The following is a 17,918-nucleotide window of genomic DNA, read 5'->3' as shown; positions in this document are numbered from 1 at the left end:
TACAGTAGCTTCAATAGCCATAATCATTACAACCAAAGCACGGCCATCATAATCACCTTCAAATAACACACACGGGAAGCAGAAACAAAACATGTTCTCTAACAAGCTAACCTTTACAACCACCCCAGTTAACTTTTTTACCAGAGGTTTATCCTGCGGCCGATGGGCTCCGAGGTTTTCAATCTCAACATATTCTTCAAAGACAGACTTTCCAGTGTGTGCTGTAGTAGATAATCCCCATCTTTCATGGTTTACCAAGAAATACTAACATCTGCCAATCCTAAACATCCAATCAAACTGCAGCTGGGCAACTGGCAATCAGCTTTGGGCATGCGCGCTGTTGTTTTCCCACACATGTAACACTTGACATTGTGAGCATGCGGCCCTCTGGAGCCAAGCATAATTAATACACAATTTTAGATAAATATTTTAGATAAAAAAAAATTAATAACAATAAACAGTAATGGCAACCAAATGTGTTTTTAATGTCATGCATTTATCCAGAATCAGGCTACATTTATTCCTAAATTAGTTCTACTTAAACCACAGTGTTGTTCTGCTGCCAGCAGGTGGAGCTTTACCAATGTGGGTAAATTAATTGGAGGTCATCAGTTATCAGTATCAATATTATCTCTGTAATTTTCTGGCATTTCATGGACTTTTTGATTAGGGATTTATTGGGGAAATAATCTGCCAATTAATCAACAATGAAAATAAACATGAATGGCATTGTAATAAAAAAAAAAGAGCCTAATAAATTTGACAACTTTATCTTATTGTAGATACAATAATCTGTTGGGTAGAGGTACAAAAATACTAAAGATATAATTGAGGTGATACAAACAGTGGCACCAATGCAGAGTTACATAATTTTCACATGGGAAAGAGCGCTGACAGGTTTATTATTTTAACTGCAAAACTTTCTAACTCTTAAAAGAAATAGACACTTAGGAGATACACTTATTCACTTTCCTTAGTTTGATAGGAAAATATGAATATAATTGTAATGTCTGTATACTAAATATGCAGCTGTAGCCAGAGGCCTTTTGGCTTTGCTAAGCATAAAGACTGGAAACAGCCAATCAGCTAGCCTAGCTCTGTCTAAGAAAAGTAATATCAACTGTTTTTGCATGGCTACAATCACTGCGGCTGTAGCACTATTTCTATTTCAAATAAAATATAATGTGTTAATATGTGGGCTTTAGTGGCACCTTGGTGCAGATATTAAATTCCACCTTAGGACAGAGCAACACATTCTCACTCCGACCTCGTCACATATTGACGTTTGGTCATGGACTTTCCAGATTGACATATGACATGAAAGGTACCCTGGGTGCGTTGGTTGTTGACATTCTGGGAACGCCGTGTCAACTTCAGCCTTTTACATGCATTGTCTATTTTCAAAATACACAGCACAGCACTGAAAGAGCAGCAAAAAACTGGTGTTTTTTTCCTCCAACAACAAACACACATGTGCTTACGTTCGGCCAGCACACTTAGATGGTTGGGTTTAGGCAACAAAAGCATGTGGTTGGGTGTAGAAACAAAGAATAGGCTTTGGCTTTACAATCATACGGGAAGTTAACACCAGCCTCCTGGAGGAAAGTTGGGGGTTGGTCCCTCCCACCAGCCCCACTTGGAATTTTGCACCCTTAACTTATGTTGCTGTCCTGCTGCGTTCCCCCCCCCAGTGTCGGTGTCTGACGCCAGAAGTCACTGCCCAAGTGCCAATGTTCAACAACTTCGGAGTGAGACCGAGCTGGAGTGAGACCGAGCTGGACAGAGACGGGCCAGCTGTTTCCCCGTTTCCAGTGTTGAGCTACGCTAACTGGCGGCTAGCCTATCAATCGTATTTAACTTTCTGCATGAAAGCAAATAAGTGTAGCCTATTTTCCAAAATATTGCTTAATAAAAGAAACCAAATATAAGGGATCTTTTGTGTATGTTATGTCTTAATGGAAAAAAAACATCATCAGATTTTCTTAAACACCTAAATATCAATATCTCTACCAGCCTCAAAAATCCTGTGTCAGTGCCTGGCTGCATGTTGCTCTCCGGGTTGTGAAACTGGGAGTGCATGGGTGTGGCACGCTCATGAATTTACTTTAGTGTGCACATTGATCCAGTTTGGAAAATCCAAATTTAATGATATCCTTTAACTCAAAGTATCCCATTCATTCTTAACATCGCAGCCCTTTAAGTGCCGTCAATCAATGTAACAGCTGTAGATAATCTGTGTTAAAAGGCCTCATAAGAGCCAACGAGCTGCCCGATCAATCGCCACGCTTTCACAGTGGGATTGATCAAATTTCCTGTTAAGTACAGTGTGTAAATTAGAGGTTTGCAGTAGGATGTTGCTCTTAATAACTGGCTGCTGCAGGTACTGGTCTCTGACAGGTGACCTTTTGATTTTTTGTAGCTCTCTGTGTAAAATAGTGACCTGATATAATGTGGAGATGTGCTCACATTTCTGTGTTTGGAAATCAGTGTTCGTCCTGACATTTTCACACACACACACACACACACACACACACACACACACACACACACTCGCCTTCTGCATCAGTAAATCACCCTGATCCTCAGTTATTCATTTCCATAACAGCTCTGATACATTTTTATTAAACTGTAGCAGTATTTACAATGTACAATCACTGAATAATTCCATTTCAAGACACATTTAAAAGTGCTTTTTTTAAAAGTGAAGTTTTGTTCTGAATAAATAAGAGTTTTCGGACAACAATACAACAACAAACAACAGTAAAGCTGCAAATGTGCTCAACACCAACACAAAAAAAAAAACAAATGCTGAGGTTTTACTGTAATACTGCTACAACACTCCTTTTTATCATATTGCATATCGCAGCAATACAATTAAAATACCTTGTATGAGTGGGTAAACAAAAGGAAAACAATCCTGACCTGATGCAATGTTTTATGTCCCATCAAAAAGAGGAAAAATAAAATAAAAGTGGTCTTCTTCTCTGCAGCATTAAAAAAAAAAAACTCCCATGTTGGCATGGAGGCGGGACATTTCTCCACAGTCTGCTGTCTTTAAAAGACAAGTTAAGCTCAGCAGTCTCACAGCGAAGAAGAATCCAACTGATTGAAAACAGATCACCAAGGTCCGTCATGCCTCCGGAGATTAGACTCCCAAACAGAGCAGATTATTGACACGTCCCAAAGGATTTTTTTTTTCACATCAGAGTGGTGACAACGCAGAAAAAGCAGACGCAGAGGGTCAGCGGCTGATGGGAAGCTGTGGCAAGGAGATGGACGGATGAGTCAAGTGGCCCGGGGCAGCGAGGACGGAGAAGGGATGAGCTGCACGTAGGAGAAGACAAGAGAGAGACGACATGAGTTTGTGGAGCAACGTGAGCATGTTAATGTAATTTAGTTCAAGAAAATGCTGCTGATGAGGGATAGAAACCTCAAAATGATGAGTGAAGCAGCGCAGACATATTTGTGCCCAATGTCAGGAAAGAAACCCAGGACTGATTCAATGTTTCAGACCTGGGCCTTCAACACTTTCATACAATGTGCTTAAATAATTTCAATCCAAGCCATTTTATTTGTATAGTTCAAACATTTACCTCAAAAGGCTTTTCAATCTCTACAACCTACAGCACCCTTTTGTTTCTGATAAAGAAAGACTCCCCTGAAAAACACTTAAACAGGGACGAAAAGAAAGAAACCTCAGGAAGAGCAACATAATCCAAAAATCCTTCACACTGACCTGCACATTTGCCTCATTTCACTGGAGTGTAATTTAAATGTCACTGTGTAATGTGCCTTAGAGTTGTGATAAACTCTGTATATTTTATTTTTTATGTGCTGAAAAATTGCACAGCACTCCTGCATGTACACACCAGACTAAAACACTCTTTTAATACTTATATTGAAAGCATTTATATTTGTTCTGATTATTATTCTTTATTGCACATAAGCTGTTTCATCACGAGCCTCAAGAGTACTTCACCCTGCATTTCACCACTCATATTTTCAGTGGTGAGGGAAGTATTAAGATCTTTTACTTAAGTAAAATTAGCAATACTGCATTATAGGATACTCTGTTACAGGCTGCATTTAAAATAGATTTAACAAAATGTACCTAAAGTGTCAAAAATAACATATCAAAAATATTAAAGTTCTGTATATGTGCCTGAGTAAAGTACCTAAAGCTAGTGTGTAAGTAGCATTCTACTGTTATAGTTGGTCGAGATGGAGCCAATCTGAACTATTGCATATACTTTTGGGTATTTTAATGTGTACCAGTGCGTCATATTTTATATACTGATATAGGTGTAGATTTTGGGGGGCAATCAGAGGACATTTCCCCCTCATTAATAAACATCTGTGCAATGCCACCTCAGTGAAAACATGAGAGTAGCAGAGGACTTGAACTGAAAGACATTTGCACCATAAATTGATCCAGAAAAGGTACAAAGTGGTGCATGAGAAATTCACCAGAATGCAGAAAAATTAATGCTAAATTTTCTGGTGGAGGACCCCAAACCCCCAATTACATATGTGCCACCCCACAATGTTGAAACAAAACCTATTTGATACAGATATCTAGTCTTACTGTGCCTGATTGCTAGTGGCTTGTAATAATGGAGTTAAAAAGTACAATATTTCCATCTGATATGTGGAGTAAAAGTACAAGTATCTTAAATTCCTACTATGAACAGCTGAATATGGACTTCAGATGTTGGGAAATAGATTAATACATACTCTAATGGAAGCATTTAAAGTAGTGCATGGGATTCTACTTTTTACTTATTTTGTTTTACAGTAACACAAAGTGGCACAGACATAAAGATCCATAAACTCACTGTCCAGGTATCCGTGCAGGGCGAGCAGATGTGGTCGGTCCGGGCTGCTGAATGGTGAGTAGTGGATATCGTCTGGCAGCGATGGAGGCATCCTGGACATCGGAGCGCTCTGAGAGAAGCCTCCCTGAGGCGGCTGCTTTTTGTGTCGCGCACGGCAGTTCTGAAACCAAACCTGGTGAAATATGACAGATAATGTTATACTCTGCAACAAACACAGGGTTGGACTGTTGTTCCTCACACCAAACCTGATTTATGTATTTGTTTGTTCATCTGTGCCAGAGGAATCATCCCAGTGTGGTGTGGGAGGATTTAATGGTGTTAGTGTGTAAAACACAGTGGTGGAATCTAGCTAAGCACATTTACTCAAGTACTATACTTAAGTACAATTTTATAGGTACTTAATATTCCATTTTATGCTACTTATTACTTCTACTCCACCACATTTTGGAGGCAAGTGTTGCACTTTCTACTTACTTTGCAGATTCAGATTATTAATACCAAATATAAATCAACTAATAGATTATTATGGACTAAACTACCTGACCATTTATCAAGTAGTTGAAATACGTATTACCTTTAACAGCTGACTTTTATCTTTAACACTATAATGCTTTTCCTCAAGTAAAAGATCTGAGTACTTCTTCCACCACTGCTTAAAATTTAAAGTGAAACTCCTCTTACTCTGAGTACGACACTGCCAGTTGTTTTCCTGAAATAATTTAATTAGTCAAGGTTTAATTGGAGAAATTAAGTGTTTAAAATGGTCTAAATCAGTAGTTTCCATTCAAAATCTAAAGGGTCCCAAGGGTATATAGATTATAAATTGCCCCTTTCTTTTTAAACTCTGGCTACTTCACCTCCTTTTGTCTCTAAAAATCCTTTAAATCAGGCAGTTTCATGAGGTCACAGGTAAACATCGCTTCATTTCAAAGTGTTACCAGGAGGAACGTTTGGGAGCCACTCATCTAAATGATTTTCCGGAGAATTTTCCAGCCCGCCATGATGAACTCTGTAGAAAAATTCTCTGGATTTTTGTGGTTATTTGTCTCAAAAACGCAACAAAATTCCAAGAATGTGAACACAAACAAAAAGTGGTCTGTTTATTAACAAAATTCTGCCTTTGGAAAAACCTTATGTGAGTATCAGATTCTACATATTCCAGAAACTAATGTGTTGCTTTCAGTATATGAGTGGTTGCCGAGCTTTTGGCTTGAGACATCTTTAAAACAAAGCAGTGTCTGTAGTATTCTGTAGCTCTTCATTACAGGTCGCATGTCTACAGAACAAAGAGTGATTTTCAGTTGTCAGATGGTTTCATTTGAACAGTTTTTCGGACGCCTAAGGACGTAAATCAATCCGGTATTTCAAAATAACAAAAAAGATGACTGAAGTTACTTTCCGTCTTTCTTATCCCATTAATTATCCACACCCCCTTAAAGGGACAGTTCACCCCAAAATCAAAAACACACATTTTCCCTCTTATCCAAAGTGCTATTTATCAATTCAGATTGTTTTGGTGTGAGTTGCCGAGTGTTGGAGATACTGTGCGTCTATTGCTCGCTCACCTAGCTGAACTGAGCTAGTTCATGTTACAGCTCAGCCGAGGAGGACGCCATAAATGTTTACATGTTGCACTATGAGCCTCTCGTCCATGAGTAGATGCACTCTTCCTTCTGCACAGTGATTCAGTTTGTGGATGTAGTCCGGTAGAAAGAAAATAGTTCCTGCATGAAACTGCTCACAACAAGGTCTGTGGATTATCTTGAGTAACTTTAGAGTTTTTCAAATTTATTTTTTTTGGCGCTTTGAGCACCACAAGCTGAGTGCCATCTAGTTTTGTTATACTGGAGAGAAGGCAGACGTCTCTACGACTGATATCTCCAACACTCTGCAACTTACACGGAAACAATCTAGACTGATAAAAACCACTACAGGAAAGAGGAAAAATATTTTGATTTTGTGGTGAACTGTTCCTTTAAATGGGTTTCTGATCTTACAAATGTAAAAATGCATCAGAGTGTAATATTAAATGTCCTACCTGTATGACTCGTCTGCTCAGTCCTGTCATCTCTGCCAGTTTCTGTAGAGTCTGAGCGTCAGGGTTGTTGTCCTGAGCGAACTGAGACTGCATCACCTGTAAGGACACACAGTCATGAACCCACCCACACACACACATATACAGGCAACAACACATAATACTCCACTGACTGCCCCTAAACACACCTGCAGCTGCTCGGCAGTGAACGACGTCCGCGCCCTCTTGGCTGGTTTTGGTTGGCCGTCCTGATCAGAGGGCAGCGCTCCCTCCAGAGTCAGTCCTGTGCCTTTATGAGGGCACAATCACAACACACTGTCACTCTGCTTGGAAATTACATTTCAGTCAGTGTATTGTGAAGTTACACACAACAACTTAGTTATGAGTTTTACAGGCCAATCTTGTTGCAGCTCAGCTTTGTCCAAACAACTCGTGTAACACAATTAAAATGTTTTCTTGCCAACAACCGCACAGTCCAAAGTATTTATGCCATTACGGCCCACGTTTTCCTCACTAAGGGCAGAGCAGAGAGCAGTTTTCCACTACAGCAGGGTGAAAAATACGGGATATAACGAAGCTGACATGGATTTTAGGATCCATATAGAACAACAAAGGGCCTTTCTTTGTCTACAGTAGCTTATTTTCTTCTAACTCCTCAAAGTCACTTTTTCAAGCTCAGTTAACATAAACCATCTGACGTCATGTTGGAGAGACAAACCTCAGATCTTTATCTTGAATTCAAGAAGTTAACAAAAATCAAATATTGGTATTTCATGTTGAAAATAAGGCACTATTTAAATTTTGCTTTAAAGATGCAAAAAGGTTCCTTGCATGTTAATATTTCACTCAGTAAGAGTTAAAGTAACCCAGAGCTCAAACAGAATCTGTGATGTTGTCAACTAGTGTGGAAAAAACATACTTGAGAGGAAACTTCAGAGTTTGCCAGAATATTTCCTTCCATTTCTTGAGTCTTGCATATTTTTCCTGGTAATCCGAACTGTTACCGTCAGAGATGTTTTGTAAAGTCTGTTACCGTTTTCTGCAGCCCTGCGGAGGTTGTCCAGCATGATGTCATAGTGGCTGCGGCAGAGCACCCTGCCCTCCACCAGGCCGAACTCCTCCCCGGTGGACAGCTGCCTCTTGCAGGAGAAACAGGCGAAACAGGCCAGGTGGTACACGCTGCCCCGAGCCCGCCGAACCCAGTCACTGGCGTACACCTGCCGGCCACACTGGGCGCACTTGGTGCCAAACCTACTGTGAGGAAGAAGGAAGGTGAAGGTCAGCTGCAGGTTATACAGCTCAGCAGCAGTCAGACAGACTCGCTTCATCTCCAGAGTGAAGTTCAAAATCTCTGTGTCTGGGTGTCTTGTGCCTGTCGGACGGGTGGTGGTGGTGGGGAGGCTTTTTCATGTCTGTGCCCAGGCGTCCATTGTCTCATAAATCCAGCCATGTTTATTCTTTATTAATGAGGTTTTTGTGCACCAGTGAGTTTGCAACTATTTGATTAAAGACAACTTCATTAAAGGAATATATATATATAAAGTCATTATTTGCATCAATTACTCACCCTGTGTTACGCTGAATTCAGGAGTAAGTGAGCTCACTTCCTCCCAAACACATGCATTTTCCCTAAAATGACACTATTTAAAATGCATAAACAGGTGCACTACTCTTCTATGACTCAGACTGTTTGTGCAGGAGGTTTTAAATAGTAACAGTTTAGCAAAAATGCACATGTTTGGGAAGTACTGAGCATACGACCGGATAAATGAGACTTGAATTACACTGTGCGAGTTGTGTGAGAGTTTGTAAATGGATGCTCTGATACAGTTTTGGTGGTGTTAAACGTGGCCTCCATTTACTACAATTCATCAAGATTTTTCTCCAGTTTTAGACACACCATGGAGACATGTGAGAGGAATGCTGTCTTCATAAATTCAACATAACACGGGTTGAGTAACTGATATTGAAAAGATTATTTTGAGGGTTTAAGTATTCCTTTAAGGAAAAAGCACCATGTGAGCACAATATAAGCTAAAATAGCAACGTCTTGAAATTAGATCTTGATGTAGGGTCCTTTTATGAGGCAGGGCCATGAAAATAATGTAATTAAAATTTACATCAGTGGTTCAAATTTTCAGACCAATCTGCAATCAGTGAAACTACCGAAAACCCTTTATATGCAGTGGGGGGTTTGGGGCAGGGGCCCACTTTGCCCAGTTGGAGGTTGGTGCTCATTGATGTGTCATTTTACAGTCTGAGAATTAGTTTAAAAACATGGTTTTGTTAGTGGTTTGCTGAGATATATAATCTTGTAGACCAAAAGCCCATTATTGCCTGTTATGCAGAGCATATTTTTCACTGAGAAAATCACAAAGCCATTTCTTTTAGACTTCAGTCCAAAGTTGATGGTGGAGAGCAGAGATCAATTAGCTGTAAAAACACCCAGAGAAATAAAACAAATTGTCCAATAATTTATCCCCTGGATATTAATACTGTTTAAGTCATCAGTCACTGTTTCCCCCATTCACTGGAAAATCATTATTTTCCTTCAGGTGTAAAGGTCAAGCGTTTTACAAATTAAAGTTTAAATGCCGAAAGGGTTTTTTTTCAGTTGTTGCAGCAAAAGAAGGAAAATATCCTCTTGCATAATGATGTTGTAACTTTATCAAGATGAAACCAACAGGAATGATGCTCTTCATGTAACTCTTCCTCTGAAAAGCATATGTTCGCATGAATTTGGGGGAATTCATTAAGAGGATTAAAAAAGAAAATATAATCAGTATCAGTATTTTAGGTTGCGCAGCCGCAGTTATACAAAAACACTCCGCATAAATTTTTCATTTGTCTGTTGTTTCGTCATTGATGCTGTCGATTATTTCTTTGTTTTTCAAATGCCCAACGAATGCAATTTAAGACATCTGCAGTGAAATGAAATGGCCTCGAAACTACAACATGAACCACAGTTTAGTAGGTTATAATTTTAGTGGCCAATGTGTGGTGCAGAGGCAATTTGCAATTTAATTTTCAGAATAAACTCGACATGACGAAACAAAGCGACCGAGAAAAACGAATAAAAAGAAATAAACATTTTGGCCTCATTGTAAACATTTAAATGAAGTATAATGGCTGAATTAATTGATTTAATTTATTTCGGTAATCGGCAAATAATTTGAATTGAACGCCATTTAAAATATGCTAATTATTAATTCAGGCCTATACTACAATAATTAACACATTTATTTTAAAATTGTTTGGTCTAACATATTATATGATAGCCTATATTTACACATGTATACATGATAACATTATTGACATTTATTTAATCTTTTTATTCTATATATAGCCTATACAAAAAATTTCAATGACTATCTACAAATTAAAGCCTGTAAGATTATAACTTTAACAAAATAAATGCTGCGTTATAAAATCACGAAACAGCTGAGAATATAAACTGATCTTATACCTGAAATAATCCAGTTTGCAGTAGATTTCTTTGTTTTTAACGTAGCAGCTGTTGTGTTGGCGCAGAGACGCTCTGCAGACTGAACACTCCAAACATCCCAAGTGCCAATTCAGGTTGTTGACCTGTGGAGATTGAAAATAATACAGTCACGCTTGTAGACTAATAATGCACGCCTGTGTGTGGTTGATTATCAGTGCGTTGAGACTCTCATCAAGATGTTTATACACCTTATTCTAATGTCGTTTAATGTGCATTTTTAGTTATTTAGAGTTTATTCTAAAAACAGAAGAAGAAAGAAGCCTTAGGAGAAAAACAGCGCTGTGATGCAGAAGTTAAATTATCACCACATTTGTGTAGTTTGAGCTCATTTCACTGAGATCAATCCGAGGTGTTATCACAAAAATAAAGAACACAAATTAAAACTACAAGCCAAATCAAAAGCTTAAATATTTTGAAGCTGCCTGGACACATTATATACTTCCTGAGAGAGCAAATAATGTTTAAATATGATCATTATTCCTCTTATTTCTCACCTTCAGCAGATACCGGTCATGGATCTCCATGCCGCAGCTGGCGCACTGGTTCTTGGCCGCCGGAGGAGAGCAGAGGCAGGCGGCCTCCGACGGACTGGACTCACCAGACTCCTTCTTCACCTCCGAATTAGACTGCGTCAGAAAAAATAAACAGCATGGGTTTTATACCAAAAAGAATATCAGTTAAATCGCGTCTTGTACATTTAATTTAATTTTTAAAAGTAGAGTCATTGCAGAAAATAGTCCGTGAAATATAACATGAAGATCCAGTCCTGGAAAAAACACTAATATCCAACCAAAAATAATTTGATTTTATTCCGGTACAAGCTTTATTTCTATCAAGTGATTGCTCTTAATAGGTTATTTGTATATCTAATATTAACTTAAAAGCACATAAATCCACGCATGTGCTGTAATTGAACATTTTAGGCTTCATTTATAATTTCTAACACACAGATTTATCTCAATGTTGCATTATGTGAACACTGCTCTGCAAATCAAAAGCGAATAAACGGAGTTTTGGTGGCTTTACTCTCCGCTGCATCCCTGCTCATACATGCATTCAGCCTTTTAGTTACAGTCGAGCCTGATTAAACCTGAACCTCTGCCAAATCCAGAGTCCTGCGGAGGTTAACCCGCGTGTAAAAAAAAGTTCAGGAAGAAAGACGAATCAAAGCAACCTTACACAGACTGGAAAACAAATAAATCAAAAGGTTTCAAAGCAAACTCGTCCAGATGTTTGTGACTCACCATTTTCGGGTCTTGAACGCTGCCTATTTGGAGAGAAGATGGAGCTTGCTCTGCGCATTACGCATCTCTGCCCCAACCCACACTATATCCGGTCCAAAACAACGAATAACAGTTTCTCCTGCATTTAAACCCTGGCAACAAAAGAAAAATTTGATGCAATTAGAAGAAGAAGACGAAAAAAAAACTATATATGATCGATCATTCCTCTTGTGCGCAATAGGAGGCTGTATTCCTATGCAATCAAACGCAGTGAAAAGAAAGGATGGCACTATATCTGCAATTAGCGGCGGATTGAAATGCTTCGCTTGGTAAGTGGCAACCCGAGTGTCAATTTCATCTGGCAATCAAGGAAAAGGCAACCGAGCCACCAAGCTAAGAGAGAAAAAAGCGGCGCATCCTAATTTCAATAGCTGCATAATCGAAAATCGAAAAATCTCCAAAGTGAAGAGGCTCAATTGGAGATCGGTCTATTCATAACAGACAATGCGCAGAAACTGCAGCTGATCTCGAGGCATAAAGGAGCTTGATTGTCTCGTTCTCATGATGGACCCATTTAAGTACTTGAGGCTCCCCTGGGTGATTACAGCTGCATTCATAAACTGCCAAAAAATCTGCGTTTGGGTGGCAATCCGGAGTCCGTGTTGTCCTTCATTTTGTCGAAATTAACAGGAATGCAAGATTATGTTAATTACCAGCTACGGTATAAATATTGGAGGCAGTGAAATAAGTCGAGGTGGCCTATATGGGAAGAGAAAAACATATACTTCATACATGGAAAACCTCCCCAAAGCTGCGAAAACATCGTCCAGTAAAAGTTTCTCCAGAACATCACAGGAAAAATATCCAAATAATTCCGTGAGACATTGTGTTTTTTTTTTTTTAAATCTTCACACCAAAAAATAATCCAACTTCATTAACTTTGTGGGAAACCAGTGGTACCAGTATGTGCCTCCCAGACAGACTCCCAGTGCTGTTGTGTCCGCTGTGGCTCCTTCTCTCCGCCTCGACTCAAAGTTTACACCCAGTTCAGTCAGACAGGATGTGATGCTGCCCACTGGGCCGGCAGACCGGCGGGGTTACCCTCCTGTCTCTTACAGGGATATTTAGAATATGAATTCATTTTTTAAAAAAGTATGATGGCAGAAATCTGTCAGGAAACACCCACTTGTTATCCTAACTGTCCTTCTTTTTCTGAAAATGGTGGCTGCAGATCAGAGGCCAGAGTTAGTTTATTAAAATCACTTCACTGGATCACTGCTGATTGCAGAGTGATGGAGGGCAAGAGATGTTCAAGAAGATGATGATGCGCACTATAAGGTGCCAATGATCCATCATATATCATTTCTTTTTAAAGGATCTGTCCTTTATCTCTACATTTTTGCAGTAGCACCCACTTTTCTTATTCATGATTTTGAATTCAGATTAAAGGATGCCTTCACATTCAAGTCTGCTTTAAAACAATTACATGCACTTTGAAAGGTGGCTCCTCTTCTGCCCATACCGGCTGGCTTCATAAAGTGACTTCAGGTTAACATTTGGGGGTCAAAATCAGAAGCCCTTGTTGTGCGTAAAAAGCACATCGTGATGTTCTGAATATAAGTATCCAACTGTCTGAGTTAGAAAATCAAGTCAGGCCTGCTGTCTTTTTTAGCACATATTCCCTGCCTTTTGTTAGTATCCCTACACTGCTGCTCAGTGATGCAATGAAATATAGGAAATGTTGCTCATAACAAGTCCTAATCCTAAAAAACATTTTGACAGAATTAGGAGATTTGTGTTGCTTGTTGCTACAATTTGAGAGCTGAAATGTTCACATCCAAAACTTAGAAATGACACCTAGACAGTAACTATAATTTATATACTGGTGGGGACACATCACCCTCAAGATGTGCCCAAAATGCCCCAACCCCAATATGTTAATAAAGAATATAAACAACAACTTGCCATGAAAGGCAACCACATAGTGCCATTCAAGAGAATCCTTGGTAAATGTAATCATAATCATGAATAAATGCAACAAACTGCCATTATTATTACTAATGGTTTTAGTATGGCAGTTATTGTCACGCCTGTTCTGTCATGCCTCCTTCAGAAGCAGAAAAAAGTTTCTAAAAATATCTCCTGTGTGTAATTACCCCCTGGAGGACTCGGTCGCAGAAGGTGTGTGAAGTGATTACGGCCCTGCATTACACTGGTGGACTGGTGAAGAACTTTGACTTAAGTTCAACTGAATTCATTAGAAATTTATTTATGTCGAAGGAAATTCTTGTGCCAGAGAACGCTTCAAACAACAGTAACACTAAATAGAGTAACCACAATTTAACGTTCACAACCAGTAACAACCAGTGGGTTTCCCAGGTCAGGGTCACTCACTGGGCCCAGGTTTAGAACAATAGAGTATTAAATATCTGGCAAAATATACAAATATAAAATATAGAAGTGCTCTCAAGGAGCAAAAGCAGAACCAGTGCCTAATAGAGAAACAATATGATAAGTACAAAAGTTAATTACAAGAGTAGATAAAAATGAACAAGTATCTAATGAACTAGTATTGAAGTAGTATTGCACATGATTGGCGGGAGTACAGGGGAGTAATCCTGCTTTCTCCTCTGGAACCTCCCTGTCTACCTACCAGTACACCCACCTCATCAAATACCCCCACATCTCTGGGTTCATGTATTTGAAGACCTGTCACACATTCTCTCAGACATGTTTTAAGATATAAAGAAATACTACTAATAAAATTTGTTTCTGGTATATATTTCCGTAAACAAAGTTGGATTACCTTGTTAAAATACTCTCCTGAGAAGATGTCTCCCACTTGATGTTGTGTGTCTCAGTGTTGTTATTTGATGTCCTGAGGTTTCTGTTTACACTGAAATAATACTCTGAATCTTGAAGGGATTTTAACGATTGAAGGATGAAATAAAGGATAAATGTTTGGATGCAATAACCAAAAATTAAATCTTAATTTTTGATTAAACACCCCTTCAATAACTTGGTTATACTGCACGTACATGAAGAGAAAAGGCTTTGTTTATTGTGTTAATGGTAGATTGGAGATGAAAGTTTTTTTGTTATTGATTGATGATGATTTAATGGCTGTAGCAAAATTAATTCTTTTCCAGGCTGGGCTTTTGTTTAAATTGTATTTTTGGTATCCATGTGGGCAAGAAACTTTATATACTGTAACCAAATGAACATGCGCAGGATCTTTTGTATACTGTGAGTGTTCAAGTCAGCTGACGTGAACACGCTCTGTCCTCTTGATAAGTTGACATTTTATAGATTTCACAGCGTCGATATGACGACTCTTTTCTGTTGTGTTGAAGGTCTCACACTGAAGCCACAGCTTTAAATTTCTGTCACAACAGTCACTGAATATCCCTCACCTACAGAGAGGGCACAAAAGACTTAAAGGAAAGGTTTCCATTGAATCGATGGAGCTTTAATTCTTATTGATCACTTAAAAAGCATCTCTAAAGGCAGAATTACATTGTCTCAGACCCTTTGTATTGTCAGTGTAATGCACTTTAGCGGCTCTGTGCATTAACTGTAATTACCAGACGGAGCAGGGTCAACTGGAAGTGGGCTGGTCAAGATGAAGGAGGACTTAAAGGAGGAAAGAGTGTTATTTTGCCTTCATTATCGTCGCTCTTTATTGATAATGACGTCTAACGGTGAAGGTTTTTGGACAGATTTGGCCAGTATTCCTCGATACCCACAAGAGAGATAATGATTTGTGAGGTATGGTCCAGGGTATGTATAACTAAGAAGCTGTTTAAGACCATTTTTTAATCCTAAAAATGACAAGTAGCAAATACATTTTCACCCTCTGAAGCAGCCAAAAGTATAAAGTAGCATGCTGTAAGAAGGAAATACCAAAACTGTCCTGAAGTACAGTACTTGAGGAAATGTGGTCACATTCAATGTGATCAAAAGCTCTAGATCAAGCAAGTAAGTGGACTTTGAGTGGAGATGTGAAAGTCAGTCCCATATATCTGTTCATTTAAAGAATAAAACAATATTTTGTATCCATGCTACATGGGAAATGAACATCACCTTCTGGTTACTTTGGAAAAATGTGCATCATGCAACTGGCTTTTGAATTGTGTTTCCTGTACATCACCTCTACAGAATACAGATCAGTGACCTCCTGACAATAAGTGAGGATGGGTCACCTGTTGCATCCTGTACAGCTTTGTGGATGTGTGAATGTCACAACATTGCTACTGTACATGTGTTTGTGTGTGTGTGTGTGTGTGTGTGTGTGTGTTTGTGTGTGTGTGTGTGTGTGTGTGCGTGTGTGACTGCAGCCCTGCCCTTCCTTGACGCACAGCTGTCTGCGATCCCCACAAACAATAAGCGACCAGCACACCGCCACAATAAAAACAAACTGTACCACATGCTAAAGCTATTAGACTCATCCAATGGGCCCCAGTGGACAGCTTGATGGCTGGTATGTCAACAACGTATGACGTGCGTCGTCCGCTTGCTGTGGAGGTGCAGAGGGGTTCACATGAGGGCAAAATCTTTATTTATTGTGTTCAACGTTGGGAAACAACCAGCGTTAAGGTGGGGTCCTTTTGTCATGACTGAATAACAATGCTTGTTGTGACCTTCACTCAAAGTTTAAGTCTAACATCTTATAGTTCTTGGTTGATACACAGTGTAATATAAGATACTGCTGTAAGTAATTTTCACTGGGTTGATCTGGAATATCCTGTGAAGTTGAGCTGCCAAAAGACGTCATCTGACAGCTAAATAATCGGAGGACTTTTTTCTTGTCTTTGCTCTGCCAGAAGCAACCATCTTCTCCTCCTGTTGCTGCTTTTTGGCATTTTTATGAAGCAGTCCAACAGTTTTAAGCTATTAGTTTTGACGGGCAGTATAATCTGTGTAAGACCCACGTCTTAATGGAAAATATAAAAATCAATCAGTAGAATAAATGCATGTATCATATTGGTCTTTCTCATCGTTCCAGCATCAGGTTGTGCACAAGGACTTAAATGAAAATATGTACTCAGCTGTAACATTTTGTTTGAGGAGTGTAGCAGCTAAGAGCTGCTGTGGTGGCGAATGTTTATTTTCTCTTGAAATCAAACAATAATTATATTATTATCTTACAGTATGAGACTTTTCTCATGGTTAAATGCCCTGACAACCTCATGATCCTGATGATGCAGATTAGCTGATGAGTGTTAAATTCTTATTAATTAATAGCCCACATTATAGTGCCCCCCCCCAAAACTATTATGTTGCTTGGTGCTTGGTCACAAACCTTAACAGAGAAACCAGTATGTAAGATTGGACAAGTTTTGAGGGGCTCTACAGCATCTCGCAAGGCAGTGCCAACAGCATCACTATAATGACACAGGGGGCAGCCTTTAGCATCTGTATGAGACTCACCAGGCTTTCAGCTAATTCCAATGTAAACCCATCTGTGTCATTATTAGACGTTCAGAGCAATGGACAAAGATTTAAGAGCATGAAAGTCAGCATAGGGTGAGAGGAAGTGGACCCAACAAGCACAGGACTTCAACCCAGGAGGCCAGTGTTTGTGTCTCATATGAAACCAAGGTTTAAAGGGATAGTGCACCCAAAAATGAAAATTCAGCCATTATCTACTCACCCATATGCCGATGGAGGCCCTGGTGAAGTTTTAGAGTCCTCACATCCCTTGCGGAGATCGGTGGGGGGAGCGGCTAGCACACCTAATGGCAGATGGCGCCCCAGACTAACGTCCAAGAACACAAAATTGAATCCACAAAGTATCTCCATACTGCTCATCCGTAGTGATCCAAGTGTGCTGCAGCTGTGACATAAAAAGTTGTTTCGACAAACGTCATATGAACTCTGTTTTTAGCCTCACTGTAGCCTGTAGCTCTGACTACTTCTCTGTGCTCCGCGTTATTTTGTCAGGTCAGTCGTTGGTCACGTGAGTTGACTCACATGATTAACGTCAACCACAAACTTTTCCTAACCCTAACCAAGTAGTTTTGTTGCCTAAACCAACCTAGTCTCACTCCAAAGTCATCGAAATCCAGCGTTTGGGCAGTGACTTGCGGCGTCACACAGACGAAAAAAGGCGTCCTTAAACGTTGGCATGACACGTGGCTGGTTTCTATTATAGTTTAATGATGCCTGGTAGCGTCAGGGGGAAACATGGCAGGACAAGAACAAAAATATAGGTGGCGAAAGTCCAAGATGGGCGGGCGAGAGGGGTGGTGGATGGGTCCAACAAATGCTGATCTTCACCCCCGGAGAGCAGCATTCGCGTCCCATGAGATTATAAAGCC

General features: G+C 39.5%; 1 protein-coding gene across 2 annotated transcripts; it reads right to left on the bottom strand.

Annotated features, from left to right (window-relative positions):
* Positions 1-2,586: 2,586 nt before the first annotated feature.
* lhx6b (LIM homeobox 6b) lies at positions 2,587-12,605 on the bottom strand. Of its 2 annotated transcripts, none has more exons than XM_050051081.1 (9): positions 12,391-12,605; positions 11,620-11,750; positions 10,870-11,001; positions 10,337-10,458; positions 7,904-8,124; positions 7,059-7,159; positions 6,874-6,969; positions 4,836-5,007; positions 2,587-3,324 (listed from the first exon to the last, which is right to left on the bottom strand). In XM_050051081.1, the coding sequence occupies exons 2-9, from the start codon at positions 11,620-11,622 to the stop codon at positions 3,242-3,244; spliced, it is 930 nt and encodes a 309-aa protein (XP_049907038.1). In that variant the 5' UTR covers positions 11,623-11,750; positions 12,391-12,605; the 3' UTR covers positions 2,587-3,241. The 2 variants fall into 2 exon arrangements, with proteins under 2 accessions (XP_049907038.1, XP_049907039.1); XM_050051082.1 differs by having other exon boundaries at positions 7,904-8,121.
* Between the last annotated feature and the right edge of the window lie 5,313 nt (positions 12,606-17,918).

Source organism: Epinephelus moara, chromosome 8, assembly GCF_006386435.1.
Source record: "Epinephelus moara isolate mb chromosome 8, YSFRI_EMoa_1.0, whole genome shotgun sequence".
In the NCBI taxonomy this organism is placed as follows: domain Eukaryota; kingdom Metazoa; phylum Chordata; class Actinopteri; order Perciformes; family Serranidae; genus Epinephelus; species Epinephelus moara.
The sequence above is the reverse complement of the archived record's forward strand: the minus strand, read 5'-3'. Positions and strand labels throughout refer to the sequence as shown.

What these genes read in the sequence shown, in the direction of transcription:
- lhx6b (XM_050051081.1), bottom strand. An exon ending in ATGACCGGTATCTGCTGAAG is followed by an intron (nt 10,459 to 10,869) that starts GTGAGAAATAAG and finishes CAATCTCCACAG; the next exon opens with GTCAACAACCTGAATTGGCA. An exon ending in TGCAAACTGGATTATTTCAG is followed by an intron (nt 8,125 to 10,336) that starts GTATAAGATCAG and finishes TCTTCCTCACAG; the next exon opens with TAGGTTTGGCACCAAGTGCG.